Source organism: Schistocerca serialis, chromosome 6 (assembly GCF_023864345.2).
Source record: "Schistocerca serialis cubense isolate TAMUIC-IGC-003099 chromosome 6, iqSchSeri2.2, whole genome shotgun sequence".
In the NCBI taxonomy this organism is placed as follows: Eukaryota; Metazoa; Arthropoda; class Insecta; order Orthoptera; family Acrididae; genus Schistocerca; species Schistocerca serialis.
In genome coordinates, this window is record NC_064643.1 from 205,196,728 (window position 1) to 205,218,299 (window position 21,572).

A 21,572-nucleotide genomic window follows, 5' to 3' on the forward strand; every position below is an offset into this window, starting at 1 on the left:
CTAATGGCAGTCCGTAAGTCGACGTAACAAAGAAGTGAAGGAAATGCATGGGGGTAACTTTCTGTTCCCAAGGATCAATGAAAGCAACTCCCCTGTAGCAATTATTTCCACAGGACGAATGAAAGGTAACGAGAGGTACCGCCTCGCTACCGTGGATCCCACGTGTTAGTTCTCTATGTGATTGTCTCGTCACTTTGTTTCTGAGGTGGTAGTAGACGAGCGCAGCATAATGACACTTACACAAAATGACAGCCATGACGTTACCTGCAGATGAAACCATTTAGCTCTACCATATTTTGATACCCATCGTTACGAGTAGTCCTTCGTCTCTGGCCCTTACTGATGCGTCCATTTATTACCTACTCTTTTAAAACGTCGGCGCAACCCTTTCGAATTGCGTTTAAATAGCTCTACTTTGGAGTAATATTCATACGAAAGTGTTTTTTGTAGATAGCCTGCAGATGGTGAAGGCTTTTAAAACATCCAGAACTGGGTGGAGAATGCGGCGGAGACCGCTTGTCCAGACGTTCGCAACATCAGCAAACTCGCGTACCTTCGAACAGCGATAATTTAGTGTTGCTTTGCGAATTTTTGTAACAATTTGATCGGCCATAGGTGTTTGGACGTCTAAAGCGCTTACCATCTTCTCTGGATGCACGTCCACATTTAAATTCTACAGCCCACTAAACAACTATCGGAAACGCAAGAAAATCGTAATTTAATATTAAATCTAACTCTTGTTTTACATTCGCGGTGGCTGAACTTTCTTAATCTAAGTACTTTACCACACTTCGTAATTCATCATACAATGAATGTTTGCTGATGATCTTCCAGGATGTATGGCCGTGGTCAAAGGATATATGATGATATGTGGACAGAAGAAATATTGAATTTAATTGATGAAAGGAGAAAATATAAAAATGCAGTAAATGAAGCAGGCAAAAAGGAATACAAACGTCTCAAAAATGAGATCGACAGGAAGTGCAAAATGGCTAAGCAGGGATGGCTAGAGGACAAATGTAAGGATGTAGAGGCTTGTCTCACTAGGGGTAAGATAGATACTGCCTACAGGAAAATTAAAGAGACCTTTGGAGAGAAGAGAACCACTTGTATGAATATCAAGAGCTCAGATGGCAACCCAGTTCTAAGCAAAGAAGGGAAGGCAGAAAGGTGGAAGGAGTATATAGAGGGTTTATACAAGGGCGATGTACTTGAGGACAATATTATGGAAATGGAAGAGGATGTAGATGAAGATGAAATGGGAGATAAGATACTGCGTGAAGAGTTTGACAGAGCACTGAAAGACCTGAGTCGAAACAAGGCCCCGGGAGTAGACAACATTCCATTAGAACTACTGGTGGCCTTGGGAGAGCCAGTCATGACAAAACTCTACCATCTGGTGAGCAAGATGTATGGGACAGGCGAAACACCCACAGACTTCAAGAAGAATATAATAATTCCAATCCCAAAGAAAGCAGGTGTTGACAGATGTGAAAATTACCGAACTATCAGTTTAATAAGTCACAGCTGCAAAATACTAACGCGAATTCTTTACAGACGAATGGAAAAACTGGTAGAAGCGGACCTCGGGGAAGATCAGTTTGGATTCAGTAGAAATGTTGGAACACGTGAGGCAATACTAACCTTACGACTTATCTTAGAAGAAAGATTAAGAACAGGCAAACCTACGTTTCTATCATTTGTAGACTTAGAGAAAGCTTTTGACAATGTTAACTGGAATACTCTCTTTCAAATTCTAAAGGTGGCAGGGGTAAAATACAGGGAGCGAAAGGCTATTTACAATTTGTACAGAAACCAGATGGCAGTTATAAGAGTCGATGGGCATGAAAGGGAAGCAGTGGTTGGGAAAGGAGTGAGACAGGGTTGTAGCCTCTCCCCGATGTTATTCAATCTGTATATTGAGCAAGCAGTAAAGGAAACAAAAGAAAAATTCGGAGTAGGTATTAAAATCCATGGAGAAGAAATAAAAACTTTGAGGTTCGCCGATGACATTGTAATTCTGTCAGAGACAGCAAAGGACTTGGAAGAGCAGTTGAACGGAATGGACAGTGTCTTGAAAGGAGGATATAATATGAACATCAACAAAAGCAAAACGAGGATAATGGAATGTAGTCAAATTAAATCGGGTGATGCTGAGGGGATTAGATTAGGTAATGAGACAAAGTAGTGAAGGAGTTTTGCTATTTAGGGAGTAAAATAACTGATGATGGTCGAAGTAGAGAGGATATAAAATGTAGACTGGCAATGGCAAGGAAATCGTTTCTGAACAAGAGAAATTTGTTAACATCGAGTATAGATTTAAGTGTCAGGAAGTCGTTTCTGAAAGTATTTGTATGGAGTGTAGCCATCTATGGAAGTGAAACATGGACGATAACCAGTTTGGACAAGAAGAGAATAGAAGCTTTCGAAATGTGGTGCTACAGAAGAATGCTGAAGATAAGGTGGGTAGATCACGTAACTAATGAGGAGGTATTGAATAGGATTGGGGAGAAGAGAAGTTTGTGGCACAACTTGATTAGAAGAAGGGATCGGTTGGTAGGACATGTTTTGAGGCATCAAGGGATCACAAATTTAGCATTGGAGGGCAGCGTGGAGGGTAAAAATCGTAGAGGGAGACCAAGAGATGAATACACTAAGCAGATTCAGAAGGATGTAGGTTGCAGTAGGTACTGGGAGATGAAGAAGCTTGCACAGGATAGAGTAGCATGGAGAGCTGCATCAAACCAGTCTCAGGACTGAAGACCACAACAACTACAATATGGACAGTTGCTCTGCAGCATCGGCTAGCTTTTAACCTCGACAGTTAAGTTGTATCTCTGACAAAGATTATCTCTGCTGGTCACATGTAAACTCGAGCACGCCCACTTTACACAGTATTTATGTCGCTCTGAGACGTCCGACTCGTCAATGGGCGAGACTCGGCGTCGCCAGGAGCACCTCCGAAGATGTCCAGCGTAATTCTGGACGAAACGTCAGAAACCGAAAAGTTCTTTCAACCACGTCCATACAGCCTGGAATACTCATCAGCAGCTAATTCATAATTCAGTTTTATCTATTTTACACGATAACGCAACACATGATTGTTAGCAAGATCACCACTAATACGTGACCAAATCACGTCTCTGGAACTTCTCTGTCAGTTGTATAAAGAGGGGTATTTTCCAGTGCACTTATTACTTTTCCACATTCGTGCCATTTCTGTGTTCGGTCAAGTGTCTTTAAAACGTCCATCGTAACAGTGTAAGCTCAGTCACGGAATTATTCCAGGAGACAGAATACACTTGTGTAAGTTACAGAGTCAGCTTTGGGATATTAAAGATTGTAATTTTACAGCAAAAACACGTAGGTAACAGTAACATGTCCAATTTCATCCTGTTGTTTCAAGCTTTCTCCTGATGTATGTAGTTCCTATTGGCGTAGTTGGCTCTACTGCACGAGTAGCGATAATTAAATCGAAAGAGAGTACTTTACGACGACCTATACAGTCTTCACTAACGGGGCGCCGGGAAGGGTCTGTCAGAATGACGGGGGAGAAGTTAAATTCTCGGGCGGCGCTTGAATACCGCTCCCTTGTTGAAGCTGGCGAACGTGAAATAATTGGTTTTCTGCTTGCAGTGTGTTAGGCGACGCATGAATTCTGTAATGGCCCGTGCTGGGGACCGCAGACACGGCTAACGGACTCTAATTAAGTCATCGCCTGGGGCAGGCGAAGCTCGGCTCCGCCTGCGCCTCCCGTTAATTTTTCATGCGCCCTCGTTTCGCTATGCAGAACAGCCGCGGGCTTCAGAAACATGGAGGACCAAATGCACAAGGATATACCGTAAAAGACCGGATTATTTGGAAGGAGGGAGGTAAGGCGAAAACTGCAACTGATTGCTGGTACTAAAGCCAAAACTGAAACTGTGACGTCACTGGAATAACGTTGCATAAATATTGTTGACCAAAAAGGCGGCTGCCTCAAAAACAAAACTTATTCTTTCAATTAAAAAGAAATTATTTCACTGCTGTAATTTTTCGTCTTCCATTGTCTTGCGAGAGCTTTTTATTTAATTAGTGGATACGTTGTAACGCACAGTTTTGTGCGATCTAGAGTATTCTCTCTTAAAACTATAATATGCTGTAATATTCTCGTAATTTCTTAAAGAAGCTACTTGTAACAATCTTTGAATCATCGGGCAGAGCTGTTTCGCTACAACTCGTTTTGGCTCTCTTTCCGTCTTTTTCTACAGCCAAATTGGCCCTATTGCTGAAAACTTACTGGCTGTTTCGTTAAGACCCAGCACCATGTTACATTCACTGACACTATTAAAAAAATTTTGCTACAGTGACTCGATATTACTTTACGTAAGGGCACAGCAGCCTTCTCTTCTAGGTTTTCAGCCTAACTACACTCCTGGAAATGGAAAAAAGAACACATTGACACCGGTGTGTCAGACCCACCATACCTGCTCCGGACACTGCGAGAGGGCTGTACAAGCAATGATCACACGCACGGCACAGCGGACACACCAGGAACCGCGGTGTTGGCCGTCGAATGGCGCTAGCTGCGCAGCATTTGTGCACCGCCGCCGTCAGTGTCAGCCAGTTTGCCGTGGCATACGGAGCTCCATCGCAGTCTTTAACACTGGTAGCATGCCGCGACAGCGTGGACGTGAACCGTATGTGCAGTTGACGGACTTTGAGCGAGGGCGTATAGTGGGCATGCGGGAGGCCGGGTGGACGTACCGCCGAATTGCTCAACACGTGGGGCGTGAGGTCTCCACAGTACATCGAAGTTGTCGCCAGTGGTCGGCGGAAGGTGCACGTGCCCGTCGACCTGGGACCGGACCGCAGCGACGCGCGGATGCACGCCAAGACCGTAGGATCCTACGCAGTGCCGTAGGGGACCGCACCGCCACTTCCCAGCAAATTAGGGACACTGTTGCTCCTGGGGTATCGGCGAGGACCATTCGCAACCGTCTCCATGAAGCTGGGCTATGGTTCCGCACACCGTTAGGCCGTCTTCCGCTCACGCCCCAACATCGTGCAGCCCGCCTCCAGTGGTGTCGCGACAGGCGTGAATGGAGGGACGAATGGAGACGTGTCGTCTTCAGCGATGAGAGTAGCTTCTGCCTTGGTGCCAATGATGGTCGTATGCGTGTTTGGCGCAGTGCAGGTGAGCGCCACAATCAGGACTGCATACGACCGAGGCACACAGGGCCAACACCCGGCATCATGGTGTGGGGAGCGATCTCCTACACTGGCCGTACACCACTGGTGATCGTCGAGGGGACACTGAATAGTGCACGGTACATCCAAACCGTCATCGAACCCATCGTTCTACCATTCCTAGACCGGCAAGGGAACTTGCTGTTCCAACAGGACAATGCACGTCCGTATGTATCCCGTGCCACCCAACGTGCTCTAGAAGGTGAAAGTCAACTACCCTGGCCAGCAAGATCTCCGGATCTGTCCCCCATTGAGCATGTTTGGGACTGGATGAAGCGTCGTCTCACGCGGTCTGCACGTCCAGCACGAACGCTGGTCCAACTGAGGCGCCAGGTGGAAATGGCATGGCAAGCCGTTCCACAGGACTACATCCAGCATCTCTACGATCGTCTCCATGGGAGAATAGCAGCCTGCATTGCTGCGAAAGGTGGATATACACTGTACTAGTGCCGACATTGTGCATGCTCTGTTGCCTGTGTCTATGTGCCTGTGGTTCTGTCAGTGTGATCATGTGATGTATCTGACCCAGGAATGTGTCAATAAAGTTTCCCCTTCCTGGGACAATGAATTCACGGTGTTCTTATTTCAATTTCCAGGAGTGTATGTATATGTACATAACTAATTTTCTTTTTCTTATCCCATCAAAGATTCTCCTACTCAGTTGGTGATCCCATCTATCTCCTCCTCTTTCTCTTCCTGTTCCTCCAAACACCCTTTCTGTTCGCTAAAGATTTTTGCTTTTCCATATTGTCTATCTTCCCTCATATCCCCTGTTACCACAATCCGCATTCCTCACTCATAGAAAGTTAACTATTCAGATTTTTTCCACACTGGATCTGGATCAAGATAACTTCTACACTCGCTTTAACGACGTTTGTCTTTTAACACGTTTTTGTCTATAATTACACATAATTTATCATTGTTGTCTAAATCATTATCATCAGTATAATGTACTGTCGATTTAATTGCTATAATACTGATGCTGTTGCCCCATCAGCATTGTTACTGTTGCTATGATTACTAGAGATGTTATGTCCGTATACAATTATGTTAGGTTTGATCATGTATCTTAAGAATAATTCACGTATGATAATACGCACAAACGCTGCGAAGAATGATCTAGATATAAGTGAAGACCAAATGAGGCTATTTAGAACACCCAAGTAATTCAAGACGCATGTTGGTTCAAATGGTTCAAATGGCTCTGAGCACTATGGGACTCAACTGCCGAGGTCATTAGTCCCCTAGAACTTAGAACTAGTTAAACCTAACTAACCTAAGGACATCACAAACATCCATGCTCGAGGAAGGATTCGAACCTGCTACCGTAGCGGTCTTGCGGTTCCAGACTGCAGCCCCTTTAACCGCACGGCTACTTCGGCCGGCAGACGCATGTTGGTGGAGTTGTTACCGGTAGGTTCGATCAACATGCGAGTGTTACGGAAATCCTCAGCAGACTAAAATGGATATCACTGGAGTGAAGAAAACGTTCTTTCTGCGAAAAACTATTGAGAAAATTTAGAGACCCAGCATCTGAAGCTGACTGCAAAGCGATTCTATCGCCGGTAATTTACATTTCTCTTAAGTACCTCTAAGGAAAGTTAAAAGAAATTAGGGCTCGTGCTGGAGCATATAGAGGATAGTTTTCTGCCTCTCTCCATTTGCGAGAGGATCAGGAAAGGGAATGTCTAGCAATGGTACAAGGTACCCTCCGCCATGCGCTTTAGGTGACTTGTGGAGTATGTACGTATGAAGAAGTAGAAGCTGCCTTCTGTCAAACAGACGATGTGACCATGGCGCACTTCTTTCTAGTCTCAAAGGAGGGACGACGTATAGTCGCCTTCCTATAGGACACTACCTGCTGACACACACTTATCTCTTTCGACAAAAAGATCCACTGGCATGCAGTGTATGTGCAAACACCCACAGCACATCATAGTTCAACATCTTGAGTTTTATATGCTGACAAGACGGAAGCCTTTGGTTAATAACAGACTTACCCTCAGTTTTAAGCGATAATGAGACGAGAGCTACAAAACTGCTGAAATTTTGTGTGGCGTCAGAGCTCTTGCTCAACTTGATTAGACAGAGATTTTAGTGTGTTCATGCACGGCTGGTTCACCCTATTTATTACGCGATCATCCAACCGTATTTACGCAGTAAACAGTTTTATCGATTCTTTAACTGTATGACAACAGTACGAACAGAGGCGTGTGGTACGTTTTAATAATGATGTCTTTTGATAGACAGTTCTTATTTTTAGACTATTCGTAACACTATACCGAGTAAGGGTGCTGACGCATTCGCTGTTATGCGCCCAAAACCAAGGCCATCATAACGAAGAATCAGTAACTCTTTCTTCTTCATAGATCTAGATTTTCCATGTCTTTCCCTATAGGATCCGCAAGATAGTTAATATTGTTAGTGTACTCCCGTCGAAAACTACAATGAATCGTAAAAATGATTGACAAATTGCAAGCACCGTATACGTATCGCTATTTCGGAACTAGTAACTGAAATCGATGAAGTGCAAGGGCTGAACATTTGGTTGCGAGGACAATCGAAGACAAGGGCATCGCACACAGCGGCAAGCATACTTCACAGCTTTGTCCACGAAACACTTCGTATTGGGTAGTGAGAGAAGCAATTGCTTGCAATCTGAAGGGGGCAGTCGCCTGGAGGGAGTTGGGAAGGTTTCCTCTGAAGACTCCGAAACGCGTCTCGGGATAGCGAGCGAGTGAAGGAAGCGCCTCATGCAATATCGGCAGTATCTGCTTCCGAAGGCCTTTCCCCTAGGGAGATCAAAACACAGATAAAGAGAGCAGATTTGGCAGCAAGGAGGCGAATCCCCCTTGCCTCTCTGCAGTACACAGCTGCGAGCTCCGGAGGCCCCACGCGTGCGAAGAGTAGCAGAGGCTCTTTCCCCCAGGGCATAAGAGGTCGCACGTGGTCAAGTACACAGTTCACCTCCTTTCCAAGGAACGAAGGATGATTCGAGTTTATCAACCTCGAGACGTTTAGATCACTAGAGACAAAGTACGCTGAAGCGCCAAAGAAACTAGTATAGCATACGTATTCAAATACACAGACACGTAAACAGGCAGAATACGGCGCTGCGTTCGGCAACACATATATAAGATAACAAGTGCCTGGCGCAGTTGTTAGATCGGTTACTGCCGCTATAATGGCGGGTTATCAAGATTTACATGACTTTGAACGTGGTGTTATAGTCGGCGCACGAGTGGTGGGACACAGCATCTCCGAGGTATCGATGAAGTAGAGATATTCCTGTACGACCATTTCACGAGTGTACCGTGAATATCAAGAATCGTGTAAAAGATCAAATCGCCGACATAGCTGCGGCGGAAAATCCTGCAAGAATGGGACCAACGAGACTGAGGAGAATCGTTCGACCTGACAGAAGAGCAACCATTCCACAATTGCTGGAGATTTCATTGCTGGGGACCGTAAACAGTGTCAGCTTGCGAACCAGTCAACGAAACATTACCAATATGGGCTTTCGGAACTGAAGGCCCACTCGTGTACCCTTGATGACTGCATTACACAAAGCTTTACGCCTCGCCTGGGCCCGTTAACACCGACATTGGACCGTGACAAGTAAATAAAAACACCTACAGCCGTCCTTATGATTTTATTTTATTTTGTCGCTACCCGTTTCAACGCTTCAGTGCGTCGTCTTCGTGCTGTTTTTGATGCGATACAGGTTGATATGATCCCCATGCAGACCACATCTGTTGTCAAATGGTTCCAGTGGCTCTGAGCACTATGCGACTTAACGTCTGAGGTCATCAGTCGCCTAGAACTCAGAACTAATTAAGCCTAACTAACCCAAGGACATCACACACATCCATGCCCGAGGCAGGATTCGAACCTGCGACCGTAGCGGTCGCTCGGCTCCAGACTGTAGCGCCTAGAACCGCACAGACACACCGGCCGGCATCTGTTGTCAGCATTACTGGATACGCATATAATGTGTCAGCACTCCAACCATCAACTGCCAACTTGGGAGTTTTAAAGCAAAAATAGGACGCAAAGTTTTTAAAACAATCATCATCATCAACATCATCACCATCACCATCATCACCACCATCACCGTCACCATCATCACCACCATCACTGTCACCATCATCACCATCATCAGCTTCATCATCATCACCATCCTCATCATCACCACCCTCATCATCACCACCCTCATCATCACCATCCTCATCATCACCATCCTCATCATCACCATCCTCATCATCACCATCCTCATCATCACCATCCTCATCATCATCACCACCACCATCATTATCATCCATGTGAGAACCACTGCAGAACAAAGACCTTAAGATCTACACATCTATGCTGCTCCTGCATGTCCCCTATCGCTGTGTTCCTATATTCCATTAGGTCATTATCTCAGTCTTTCTTCATCTCTTGGAATTCAGAAAAGAATTTTCTTGGTCTATGCCGTCAATACTCGTTCTGAACAGAATGAGAAACTTCTGAAAAAAATGGTTCAAATGGCTCTGAGCACTATGGGACTCAACTGATGAGGTCATTAGTCCCCTAGAACTTAGAACTAGTTAAACCTAACTAACCTAAGGACATCACAAACATCCATGCCCGAGGCAGGATTCGAACCTGCGACCGTAGCGGTCTTGCGGTTCCAGACTGCAGCGCCTTTAACGGCACGGCCACTTCGGCCGCCGAGAAACTTCTGACGCAGACATCAGGAGTGTGCGTGCTTGGTCGTCACCGCCTTTGCTTGTGTCGCACAACTATTCTCCATTTATGAAATTTTTGGCACGAAAACCACCGAGATCAGTTGGAAGTGGAGAGGTTTTTTTATAAACATATAAACAGTATTGCACTTCGCCGGCCACATACTCGTCGACGTTTCATTCTTCAGACTGATTTAGGAGCACCTGAACACAGATAGCTCCATCAAATGGCGGCGTTTCGAGGCTGTGATCGTCTCTTCCATACAGAGATTTTCGTTTAGGTTTTTGTGAGGTTCATCGCTATTGCAGCTTCTTGTGTACTTATAAATTGAACAAGTGGTGGATTTTACTTCTGTCATCACTTTATTTAAGTTGAGGTGACAAAGGTCATAGGATATCTCCTAATATCGCATCGGATCTCTTTTTGCCAGGCGTAGTATGGACTCAACAAGTCATTGGAAGTCGACTGCAGAAATATCGAGCTATGCTGCCTCTGTACCCGTCCATTATTGCGAAAGTGTTGCTGAATTGTGGCCGAACAGACCTTTCGATTATGCCCCACTAATGTTCGATGGTATTCACGTCGGCCGATCCGGTTGGCCAAATCATTCACTCGAAATATCCAGAATGTTCTTCAAACATATCGCGAGGCATTACGGCCCGGTGACATGGCGCATTATTATGTATAAAAATTCCATCGTTTTTTGGGAACATTAAGTCTATGAATAGCTGCAGATGGTGTCCAGGCAGGCAAACATGACCATTTCCTGTCAATGATCGGTTCAGTTCGACCAGAGACCCCGCTCCATTCCGTGTAGACACAGCCCACACTATTATGGAGCCAACACCAGCTTGCTCTGCGCCTTGTTGAGAAATTGGGTCCATGGTTTAGTGTGGTCTGCGCCACACTCGAACCCTACCATCAGTTCTTACCAACTGAAATCGGGGACTGATCTGACCATGCCACGGTCTAAGGTGCAACCGATTGTTTGTGAGCCCAGGAGAGGTGCTGCTGGCGATATCGTGCTCTTAGCAAAGCCATTCGCATCGGTCGTCTGCTGCCATACCCCATTAAAGCCAAATTTCGCCGCACTGTCCAAACGAATACGTTCGTCGCACGTCGCGTATTTATTTCTGCGGTCATTTCACGCAGTGTTGCTTGTCCGATAGCACTGACAATTCTAACGCACGCCGCTGCTCTCAGTCGTTAAGCAAAGGCCGTCGGCCATTGTGTTTTCCGTGGTGAGAGGTAATGCTTGAAATTTGATATTCTCGGCACGCTCTTGACACTGTGGATCTCGGAATATTGAATTCCCTAACGATTTCCGAAATGGAATGTCCCTTGAGTCTTTCTCCGACTACCATTCCGCGTTCAAAGTCTGTTAATTCCCGTCGTGCAGCCACAGTCACGTCGGAAACCTTTTCACACGAATCACCTGAGTACAAATGACAGCTCTGCGAACGCACTGCCCTTTTATACGAGGGTTATTCGTAAAGTAAGGAACTATAGGTCGCGAAATGGAAACCACAGTGAAAATCCGATGAAGTTTTGCACAGGTAGGTTGGGCAGTGTCTCTAGTATGCCCATCGATTGCGTTACGTCGTTCTTTTTAATTCTGAGCACACAGGGAGCACATAAGGATACCTAGAACAATAGTGTCTCCCGCCAAGTACGAGGGCCTGGTGAGAAAGTTCGCCTGAAGCTGTGCAGCCAACATTACATAACTGTCGTGCATTTCCTTCTTCAAGATAAAGCTCAGCCGCATTCTGCGTGGCCGAGCCGGTTCTAGGCGCTCAGTTCGGAACTGCGCGACTGCTGCGGTCGCAGGTTCGAATCCTGCCTCGGGCATGGATGTGTGTGATGTCCTTAGGTTAGTTAGATTTAAGTAGTTCTAAGTTCGAGGGGACTGATGACCTCAGATGTTAAGTCCCATAGTGATCAGAGCCATTTGAACCATTTTTGAACCGCATTCTGCAGGGGCAATGAAGATGCTCCTGCGTCGTTTTCAGTTGGAAATATTTGATTACCCACCATACAGTCCGTAATTGTCTCTCTCTGAGTTGCATCTCTGCTCACATGAACCGCTGGCTATGAAGACAACATTTTGCCACAGACAACGAGTTGTAGGCCAGCCTAGAGAATTGGCGGAAAGCACTGGCGGCTGCCTTCTATAACGAGGGTATTAGATAGACGATACAACGCTACGACAAACGTCTCCGTCCGATCGGCGACTATGGAGATAAGTAGCTTGAAGTTGTAGCTAACTGTTGCAAATAAATCAGTTTTGATTTTCACTGTCGTTTCCATTTCGTGCTCTATCGTTCCTTACTTTCGAAATAGCCCTCGTACTTTGTGCAGGAGATACTACCTCCATCTGAATATGTGCATACCGATCGATGTTCAGTGACTTGTTTCCTCAGTATATATACAATCCCTGCTGGTGCTGCCGTCTGTCAGTAGTTATAGCTCGTACACGTCGAACAAAAGCAGTAGTCACATTAATGTGACTGGACAGCGTAAACTGTAAAAGATATTTAGACACCCGTGGGAGTTCTTGTTACCTTACTTGCAGAACCACTCTCGTAAGTCGGAGTTAATTAGCATAGCTTCCGAACAGCGATTTTCCACTTTAAACCTCTGGTATTTCAATTAGAGGCAGGAACGGGGAGAGTGGAGACGCAGCTGCGACTACGGTCGAAAGCCCTCCGGCAGCAACTGTAACAGGGTACTCTGGAACACGTCGTGTTTTGCGCCAGTATATGCAGGCATCCGCGTGGCTGGCTGCGAGGAAAGCGGGCGACTAGCAGCCGAGAGGAATTCCAGCCGGGGAGCTAGAGGACTCCGCTGCACCTCTACACTGCCTCCGGCCCACAATCAGGCCGGCGTACTAGCGATAACGCGCGCCTGATCACGTCCAGCCGGGACAGGGGCGCGCCGATGCAAATCTAATGACCCACCTGACGTTGCTCCGCGATAAGCGAAGGTGCAGCGCGCCACCCACCGGAATCCCAACCCCCTCTCCCCCACCCGATTACGGCATGAATGCGCCCACAACGCCCAATTACCTACACCCTGGGCTGAAGAAGGGCACAGCAGAGCGCCACCACAAGTAAGCTGTCGCTGTCGTAGTTTTGACGAGGAACAGAGCTCATTCAGGAATGACATAACCAGCTTCGGCCACTCACTCACGGCAACATCCCCTAGAGAAAGGGTGGCCAAGATATCGGCTCGCCGGTCGTAACGTGGTACCAGTGCCATTGCGTTCAGTCTCGCTGCACGTTTCCTCCACTGCCACACTACACTGTCTGAGAACGAGGACAACGAAGAGTGGAGGAAATTACAAAAGCGTTTACATGGCAATGCAGTGGCAACGCATACGACTTGATTTTATACTGAAGCGCCAAAGAAACTGGTATAGGCATGCGTATTCAAATACAGATATATGTAAACAGGCAAAATACGGCGTTGCGGTAGGCAACGTCTACATAAGACAACAGGTGTCTGGAGCAGTTGTTAGATCAGCTACTGCTGCTACAATGGCAGGTTATCAAGATTTAAGTGAGTCTGAAGGTTGTGTTATAGTCGGCGCACGAGCGATGAAGTGGGGATTTTCCAGTACTACCACTTCAAGAGTGTACCGTGAATATCAGGAATCCGGTAAAACATTAAATATGCGATACAGCTGCGGCTGGAAAAAGATCCTGCAAAAACGGGACTAACGACGACTGAATAATTGTTCAACGTGACAGATGTTCAACCCTTCCGCAAATTGCTGCGGATTTCAGTGCTGGGCTATCAGCAAGTGCCAGCTTGCGAACCATTCAATGAAACATCATCGATATGGGCTTTCGAAGCCGAAGGACCACTCGTGTACCCTCGATCACTGCACGACACGACGTTTTACGTCTCGTCTGGGTCCGTCAACACCGACAATGGACTGTTGGTTACTAGAAACACGTTGCGTCGTCGGAAGAGTCTCGTATCAAATAATATCGAGCTCATGCACGTGTACGGATATGGCGACAACCTCATGTATCCATGGAACTTGCATGTCATCAGGAGACTATTCAAGCTGGTGAAGGCTCTGTAATGGTGTGGGGCGTGTGCAGTTGGAACGATATGGGACCTCTGAGGCGCGCGGAGTGACAGCGTGGTTTGAGGCGCCTTGCACGGATTGCGCGGCCCCTCCCGCCGGAGGTTCGAGTCGTCCCTCGGGCATGGGTGTGCGTGTTGTTCTTAGCATAAGTTAGTTTACGTAGTGTGTAAGTCTAGGGACCGATGATCTCAGTAGTTTGATCCCATAGGAATTCACACACATTTGAACATTTGGACCTCTGATACGTCTAGACACGACTCTGACAGGTGACACGTACGTACGCATCCCATCTGAACACCTGCATCCATTCATGCCCACTGCGCATTCCGACGGACTTAGGGAATTCCAGCAGGAGCACTCTTCTGAATTTAAACACTTCCGCTGGCCGCCAAACTCCCCAGACATGAACATTACTGAGCATATCTGGGATGCCATGCAACCCTGCTGTTCACAAAGAGATCTCCAACCCCTCGTGCACTTACTGGCTTATGGACAGCAATCCAGGATTCATGGTGTCAGTTCCCTCCAGCACTACTTCAGACATTAGTCGGGTCCATGCCACGTCGTGTTGCGGCACTTCTGCGTGGTCACGCGGACCCTATGCGAGATTAGACAAGTGTACCAGTTTATTTCGCTCTTCACTGAATGTTCCACATTTTGCAGCGACATAGATGATGAATCAAATTTTCAGTGTTATTTAATTATTTTAGGTGCGCTGAAGACATAATTTTGACATATGAAGAGATGCAGAAAGTTTCACAATTTTCGTGCTCAGTTTCCCACGTAATCGTGAATTATTTAGTTTCACACTCAAAAAAAGGTCCAATCGATATACTGTGAAACCTGATCAAAGCTATGTAGACATTTAGACAGTTTTAAAGTTACAGTCTTCGTCATTATCATTGTCACTAGAATGGGAACTACTTCGCAGATCAATCAGTTACATCTTCACGCGCACAGGGGCACTTGCAACTGGAACAGAAAATGGTCTCGAAAATAATTCTACAACAGATGTAATACTGGCACTTTCCTCAGCACGTAATGTTTGAAACTAGCCTCGTAATTCGTTCAAGGCCACAATGAATTCTTCAAACCTTGCGTTTTCTTTAATGCCAGTGGGCTTAGGATAATGGACGGCGTTACTTGTCAGACTTTGTTCCTTCCACAACGCAATTTTCTTTCTATTGCATCCCTACTAGATCAGAAACAGGTTGTTTCTCACCCTGCAATATCGTACTGTGCAGTACAGTCCACTTAAAGTGCAAGGTCTGCAGTGCACCCCTTTTTCCATCATAAATTCTACAATGGACGACTGGAAGGCCCTACCACAACAACTCCTTTCCAATCTTGTGGCCAGCATGGGGGCACATTGCGGTGCATGCATTGTCGTCCATGTTGATCATACACACCTTTTGTACTATTCAGGAGGCCATCATGAATCGCGATGTGTCGGTGTAATTGGTATCTTTCAATGAAAGTGTTATTTCTGTTCTTCTTGTCGTGCAACAATACTTATTTTGCTGCAGTTTTTTTTATCTATGGTCCAAGTTTTATCGATCTATTTACTTGGTAGTGAGACGTCTTGCGAAAGTTACTTTCGTCCTTAAGTTTCGCATGCCAGCTTATAATTATGAAAAACAAAGTTATACTAATTATAAATAAAGGCGGCGGATCCTGAAGGGGTGAAAAGTGGAAAACATGCACACTACTACAGAACATGATCAGTATCGAAGCCATATTAGCTGTGTGCACGGGCTTCCTGTAAATTTATCCGTTCACTTGAACGAAGTAAGGTAATTAACCGCAAGGACGCCCACGGACGAAGTATACGTCGAAGAAGCATCAACCAAGGCTTCCTGCCCGAACACTTCTGCCTTAGGAAAACTTGTAGGCTGTATCTTATCGTCAGAAGCCAGTACGCTGAGAGCCCTACTTGAAACCATCTGAGTCCTGTGCAGCTATTAAGACCAACATTCTTCAGTTGAAACTTCCGGGCTGAGAGGCCATGGCCGATGTATAAAATTTCCACCTGACGTTTCGTCTCCATCTGCGGGAGACATCTTCTGAGGTCGTCCGGCTACTGCCACTGAGGCTCCATGTACTCTCGCATTTATAGAGCGCATAGAGGGCACCACCATTCGTCACGTGATGCCGACGGTATGCCTATCTTTGGAAGGCGTCATCATTCTCGATTAAGAGTAATCGATTGTCATTCTGCTGGCGCAACGTCGACATCCATATTTTGTCCAACTTTAAAACTTCCTCTTTTCTATTAAAATTGTTATGGTGTTTGTGAATTTCTATTGCTTCTCTATACATGCGCGCATGATAATGGGATGTTCGTGCTAGAACGCTTGTCTCATTAAATTTAATTTCGTGATTCCAATCTCGAAAAACATGCTCAGCTATGGCCGATTTTTCGATGCGTTCTAAGCGACAGTTCCTTTTATGTTCGGCTAAGCGGGTGTTAACACTTATTTTCGTTGTTCCAATATATACTTGTCCACAACTGCATGGAATTTTGTATATCCCAGGTGTTGCTAGGAGATGTCGGGCGTCTTTTGCGGTTCTTAAACATTCCTTAATCTTCTTGGTGGGTCTGAAGATTGTTTCGATCCCATACTTGGCCAGAACTTTCCCGATACGGTCCGTGACCTTATTAACGAACGGTAGGAAAACTTTTCCGGTAGGTGACCGTTGTTGCTCTGGACTTTTGGCTTCTTTTCTTCTTTGATGGAGGGCTCGATCAATTTCCTTGCTGGTATATACGTTTTTGATGAACGCTGACCGTAGGTGATTCAGTTCATCTTGTAAGTAAGCCGGCTCGCAGATTTTGCTGGCTCTGTCCACAAAGGCTTTCATGACACCTCTTTCTTGCCTAGGATGAGGGTTAGATTCCTTCTGGAGGTATCGATCCTCGTGGGTGTTCTTTCCATATACCTTGTGACCTAGCGTACCATTCACCCGTTTAACTACCGACACATCCAGGAAATTGAGTTGACCGTTACCTTCTTTCTCCATCGTAAACTGTATCTTCGGGTTAATGCTGTTCAGGTGCTCCAAGAAGATATCCAACTCTTCTTTACCATGAGTCCATACGACAAATGTGTCATCAACATAGCGGTACCATTTAGCAGGCTTTTTACTGGCAGTCTGCAGCGCTCGCTGTTCGAAGATTTCCATAAATAAATTGGCAACAGCTGGGCTGAGAGGGCTTCCCACATTGACCACGGCCTCTCAGCACGGAAGTTTCAACCGAAGACAACACCGGCCGTGAAAGCCTACATTGTATGATTAAGACCAACATTGTTTATACAGCGGCGCGCCTACAGCCTGCAGCCCATTTTTAAGCGTTTCTGGGCGAGGTACGACGTTTCCTTTCCCGGTAATGGAAAACCGCACGCAGCAAGCAGTGTCTCTACACTTGTGCACATCGCTGTGTGACGTCAGCGGACAGAGAGCACGACGCCGGGCGTAGAGAAACGCGTGGCCGCCGGGTGCGGGAGGCTCATTTATCACAGGCTGGAAAAAAAGGACCGCGAGGACAAGAAACAACCGTCCCTTCTGCAAACGAACTCCGGCCGCGCGAGCTGGATGCGGTAATTAGTGAGGACCCAGCTCGGCGACAAGACAACACGGGCCCCTCCTTCACACAAGTTTCGGACGCTTCCGTATTCGGCCGCTTGCTTTCGGGGTTGTGTTACAAGTAAGCTCGAAGCATGATGAAAGCAAGGAACGGATTTCGACGAGAGAGAATTCAGGGGCATATCTTCCCTAATTTCAGAGCGGTTTCAGTATCAGAGCAGAAAAGTAAACTGTCGTGGACGAACAGGCATCATATATTCATCAGGAATTTAAAGTGCTTTATAAGGAGTGAAGGGTAATGAGGACTTGATATCTCATCGACATCGGAAAGGTAAATTCCGTCAATTGCACAAGGATGGCGAAAGGGGAAGCAACCTATTATTCAGGTGGTCAGCGGAAACCCTAAATTAGGGAGTCTCCCGAAGAGGACCGAGTGTCACAACGCTCGCTGTGCGGGCCACTGTCTGAAGAAAAGACAGGCCAACAAAACAAGTACAATCGCAAAGAAAACGTAGAATCAAAGAACTATCTTAACCGTGATATTTATGCCACATCAATATGGTTCAAATGGCTCGGTGCAGTATGGGACTTAACATCTGAGGTCATCAATCCCCTTGAATTGGAACTACTTAAACCTAACTTACTTAAGGACATCACACACATCCATGCCCGAGACAGGATTCGGACCTGCGACTGTAGCGGTCGCCTGTTCCAGACTATGCCACATCCTCGTATGACCAGAGCTTACCTGGCAAGGACGAAGTGAAGGCAAGCTGCCCACCCCTTGAAGAATATATTAAACTTCCTGCAGATAGAAATTGTATGCCGGACAGGGACTCGAATCTGGGACCTCTGCCTTTTCCGGAAAAGTGCTCTACCGTCTCAGCTATACAAGCAGGACTCACGTTCCGCCCTAAGAACTTTAATCTCTGTTGGTCTATCACGGACAGGGGGCATCAGCTGGTTAAGTAATTAATTGTCAGTATCAATGAAATTCTCCAAAGCCGTGTGTCTAAGATTATATTTTATTTTGACGACACTTTTATTTTGATGATAACCGGTTTCGGCATTCCATGGTGCCATTTTCAGGCCCCATATGCATCCCTCAAAATAAAAGATGATGCCATACAGTGCCATATATCCCTGGCTTTCGTGAATTCAAACCCTTTCGCATGTCACTTGTGAAACAGTTTGAATTCACGAAATCCAGGGTATACGGCACTGTATGCTATTATCGTTTATTTTGAGAGATACATATGGGGCCTGAAGATGGCATAGTGGAATGCCGAAACAAAATAACATCTAGGCACACAGCTGCTGGAGAATTTAACTGATACTAACAACTTTACATCCGCCAGTATCTCATCTCCTACCGTCCAAACATGAAAAGATTTTCTGCATACCTTGCGGGGTTAGTACCTCAGTCCAGAAGATTCGGATCAGCGCACAATCCGTTGCGGAGTGAAAATTCAGTCTGGAAACAATCCCCCAGGCTTTGGCTAAGCCATGTCTCTGCAATAGCCTTTCTTCCAGAAGTGCTAGTTCCGCAAGCTATGCAGGAGAACCTTCTGAAGTTTGGAATATAGGAGAGGAGGTACTGGCGGATGTAAAGCTATGAGGAGGGGTCGTGAGTCGTGCTTGGATAGCTCACACCCAAATCTCCAGATGTCAGACACAGATCGAAACCAAATTCTGAGTGCCGATAGAGTATGAACTAAAACAACGATTTAGTTCGTGCTGTGTGCTGTTGTCGAGTAGAACATGTTTAAATGGTAATTAAAAGTAACAACAGAACTACATATTATCGGAACAGCGAATCTGTGAGATCGGAATGAGATAGACATCCTGCAGGTGAGCTGGTACATCATCAGATCGTCGTACTGAATATCCCGAGTTCGTAATCCACTGATGACGAATTTTCTTAATGGTTTACGCGTGAAATTGTTATATGGAAGAACATTTTTCTGACATCAAAAGGATGTTTCGGAGACTGTAGCACTGTTCTTTTGCAAGTCTGCTTTCGCTTCGTTAGTTGACAATTGTTGTTATTGTGGTCTTCAGTCCAGAGACTGGTTTGATGCAGCTCTCCATGCTACTCTATCCTGTGCAAGGTTCTTCATCTCCCAGTACCTACTGGAACCGACATCCTTCTGAATCTGTTTAGTGTATTCATCTCTTGGTCTCCCTCTGCGATTTTTGCCCTCCACACTGCCCTCCAATATTAAATTGGTGATCCCTTGATGCCTCAGAATATGCCCTACCAACCGATCCCTTCTTCTAGTCAAGTTGTGCCACAAATTTCTCTTCTCTCCAATTCTATTGAATACCTCCTCATTAGTTATGTGATGTACCCATCTAATCTTCAGTATTCTTCTGTAGCACCACATTTCGAAAACTTCTATTCTCTTCTTGTCTAAACTATTTATCGTCCATTTTTCACTTCCATACGTGGCTACACTCCATATAAATACTTTCAGAAACGACTTCCTAACACTTTAATCTATACTCGATGTTAACAAATTTCTCTTCTTCAGAAACGCTTTCCTTGCCATTGCCAGTCTACATTTTATATCCTAGTTGACAGTAGCAAACCTATATAGTAAATTTATACTTACTGATTTATGCTGCACTCACAGATTTGTATCTCCGAGTACAAATTAGTACTTAAAAAGTCTCCCATTTATATATATTTAAGCACATTTGCAAGACGTACGTATATCGATTGATTTCAGTTGTTTATTCCACAGGAAAATACTTTTATTTCAGTGTACAAGACTTATTTAAACGGTGAAGTCCGTTGCTGCATTGGTTAATATTAACTGATTGTAATGAAATTTGGCACATTATCAAAACATACCAGAAGTTAAAAAATATTGGAGGTGGGGTGCTCAAATCACATGTTTTTTTTGGTAATCTCTTATAAGGGTCACCCTGAAAGTAGAGCCAAGTATACACATGAGCAGTAATAAACAACATGTAATGACATGACTCAACTTCTCGACCACTGCAGCATGCGTTCGTAGTCTTCAGCTTCACCAAAATAGGTCTTAAAATTACTCTTACAAGAAAAGGAAAAGAACTAGGGGGATTGCGTGAAGAAACACGAAAAGAGGAAAAATAAGGACCACCCAAATTACTAGGTACGCACGGAAATTAAATACATTAATATGAATCAGGGAGTATATATACGTAATATCGACTAAACGGTATTTTTTAAAGGACAGCGGTCAGTTTGGTTTTAACAGCAAAGAGAAGGGGCACATTGGTGTGATTATAAGAAACATGAATCCCATTGTATGGCTCCACGAATTAATATTTGGAGAGTTCACTCTGTATTTGCTGAAGATCCACGGAGAGGAGTGAAAACCACCACATGTACCAGCTCAACTCGGAGGCTAAGTATTCTTCCCAAGTCTTACTGAACGAAAAGCTCGCGTGGCTGATAAAATGTTCTACGTTCCTACATGAAGTTTTTGTTTAGTCTGCACACGAGCCCCACGGGAGAGCTGTCTACTCCCAAGGGGCCGACGACCTTTGAAGAAAAGAAAGCTGTTCATCTTGCGGGAGGAGCTTCGCAAAGTTTCGAGAACCACGCTTCGGCGCGGGTTCGGTAAATACCCCATGCATCTTTCTTGGAAAGTTCGCCGCGGTAAGGTAGAAGGAAATACATTACGTTACTTGTGCGCCGACAGAGAAAATCCGTTTCCCTCGCGCTGTGTTCACGATCGGAATTAGACGGACAAACATTACTTGTAAAACATAATTCACTATCTTGTAAACATTCAGTACGGCAATATGTGATGTGGTGGTACGACTCTGAGATCTTAGCTGATTTTAGTTGTATGGACAGATGGCCGCGGAGTAAGAAGTGTTAATATGCGGGACACATCGTCTGCTAATGTTGACATCTTCACAGGCAATAATGTGCCGCACA

The 21,572-nt window shown here is 45.5% G+C and overlaps 2 protein-coding genes across 2 annotated transcripts in view; both read right to left on the minus strand.

Annotated features, from left to right (window-relative positions):
- Positions 1 to 21,572, minus strand: part of LOC126483649 (neural-cadherin-like) — a 263,505-nt gene that overhangs the window by 168,902 nt on the left and 73,031 nt on the right. The window lies entirely within an intron of this gene.
- LOC126484750 (secreted acidic protein 1A-like) lies at positions 5,887 to 9,551 on the minus strand. Its single transcript, XM_050108345.1, has 2 exons — positions 9,239 to 9,551; positions 5,887 to 5,999 (listed from the first exon to the last, which is right to left on the minus strand). The coding sequence occupies exons 1-2, from the start codon at positions 9,549 to 9,551 to the stop codon at positions 5,887 to 5,889; spliced, it is 426 nt and encodes a 141-aa protein (XP_049964302.1).

What these genes read in the sequence shown, in the direction of transcription:
- LOC126484750 (XM_050108345.1), bottom strand. Translation starts at nt 9,551, where the DNA reads ATGGATGATAATGATGGTGGTGGTGATGATGATGAGGATGGTGATGAT. An exon ending in TCCCAAGTTGGCAGTTGATG is followed by an intron (nt 6,000 to 9,238) that starts GTTGGAGTGCTG and finishes TTGTGGTAACAG; the next exon opens with GGGATATGAGGGAAGATAGA.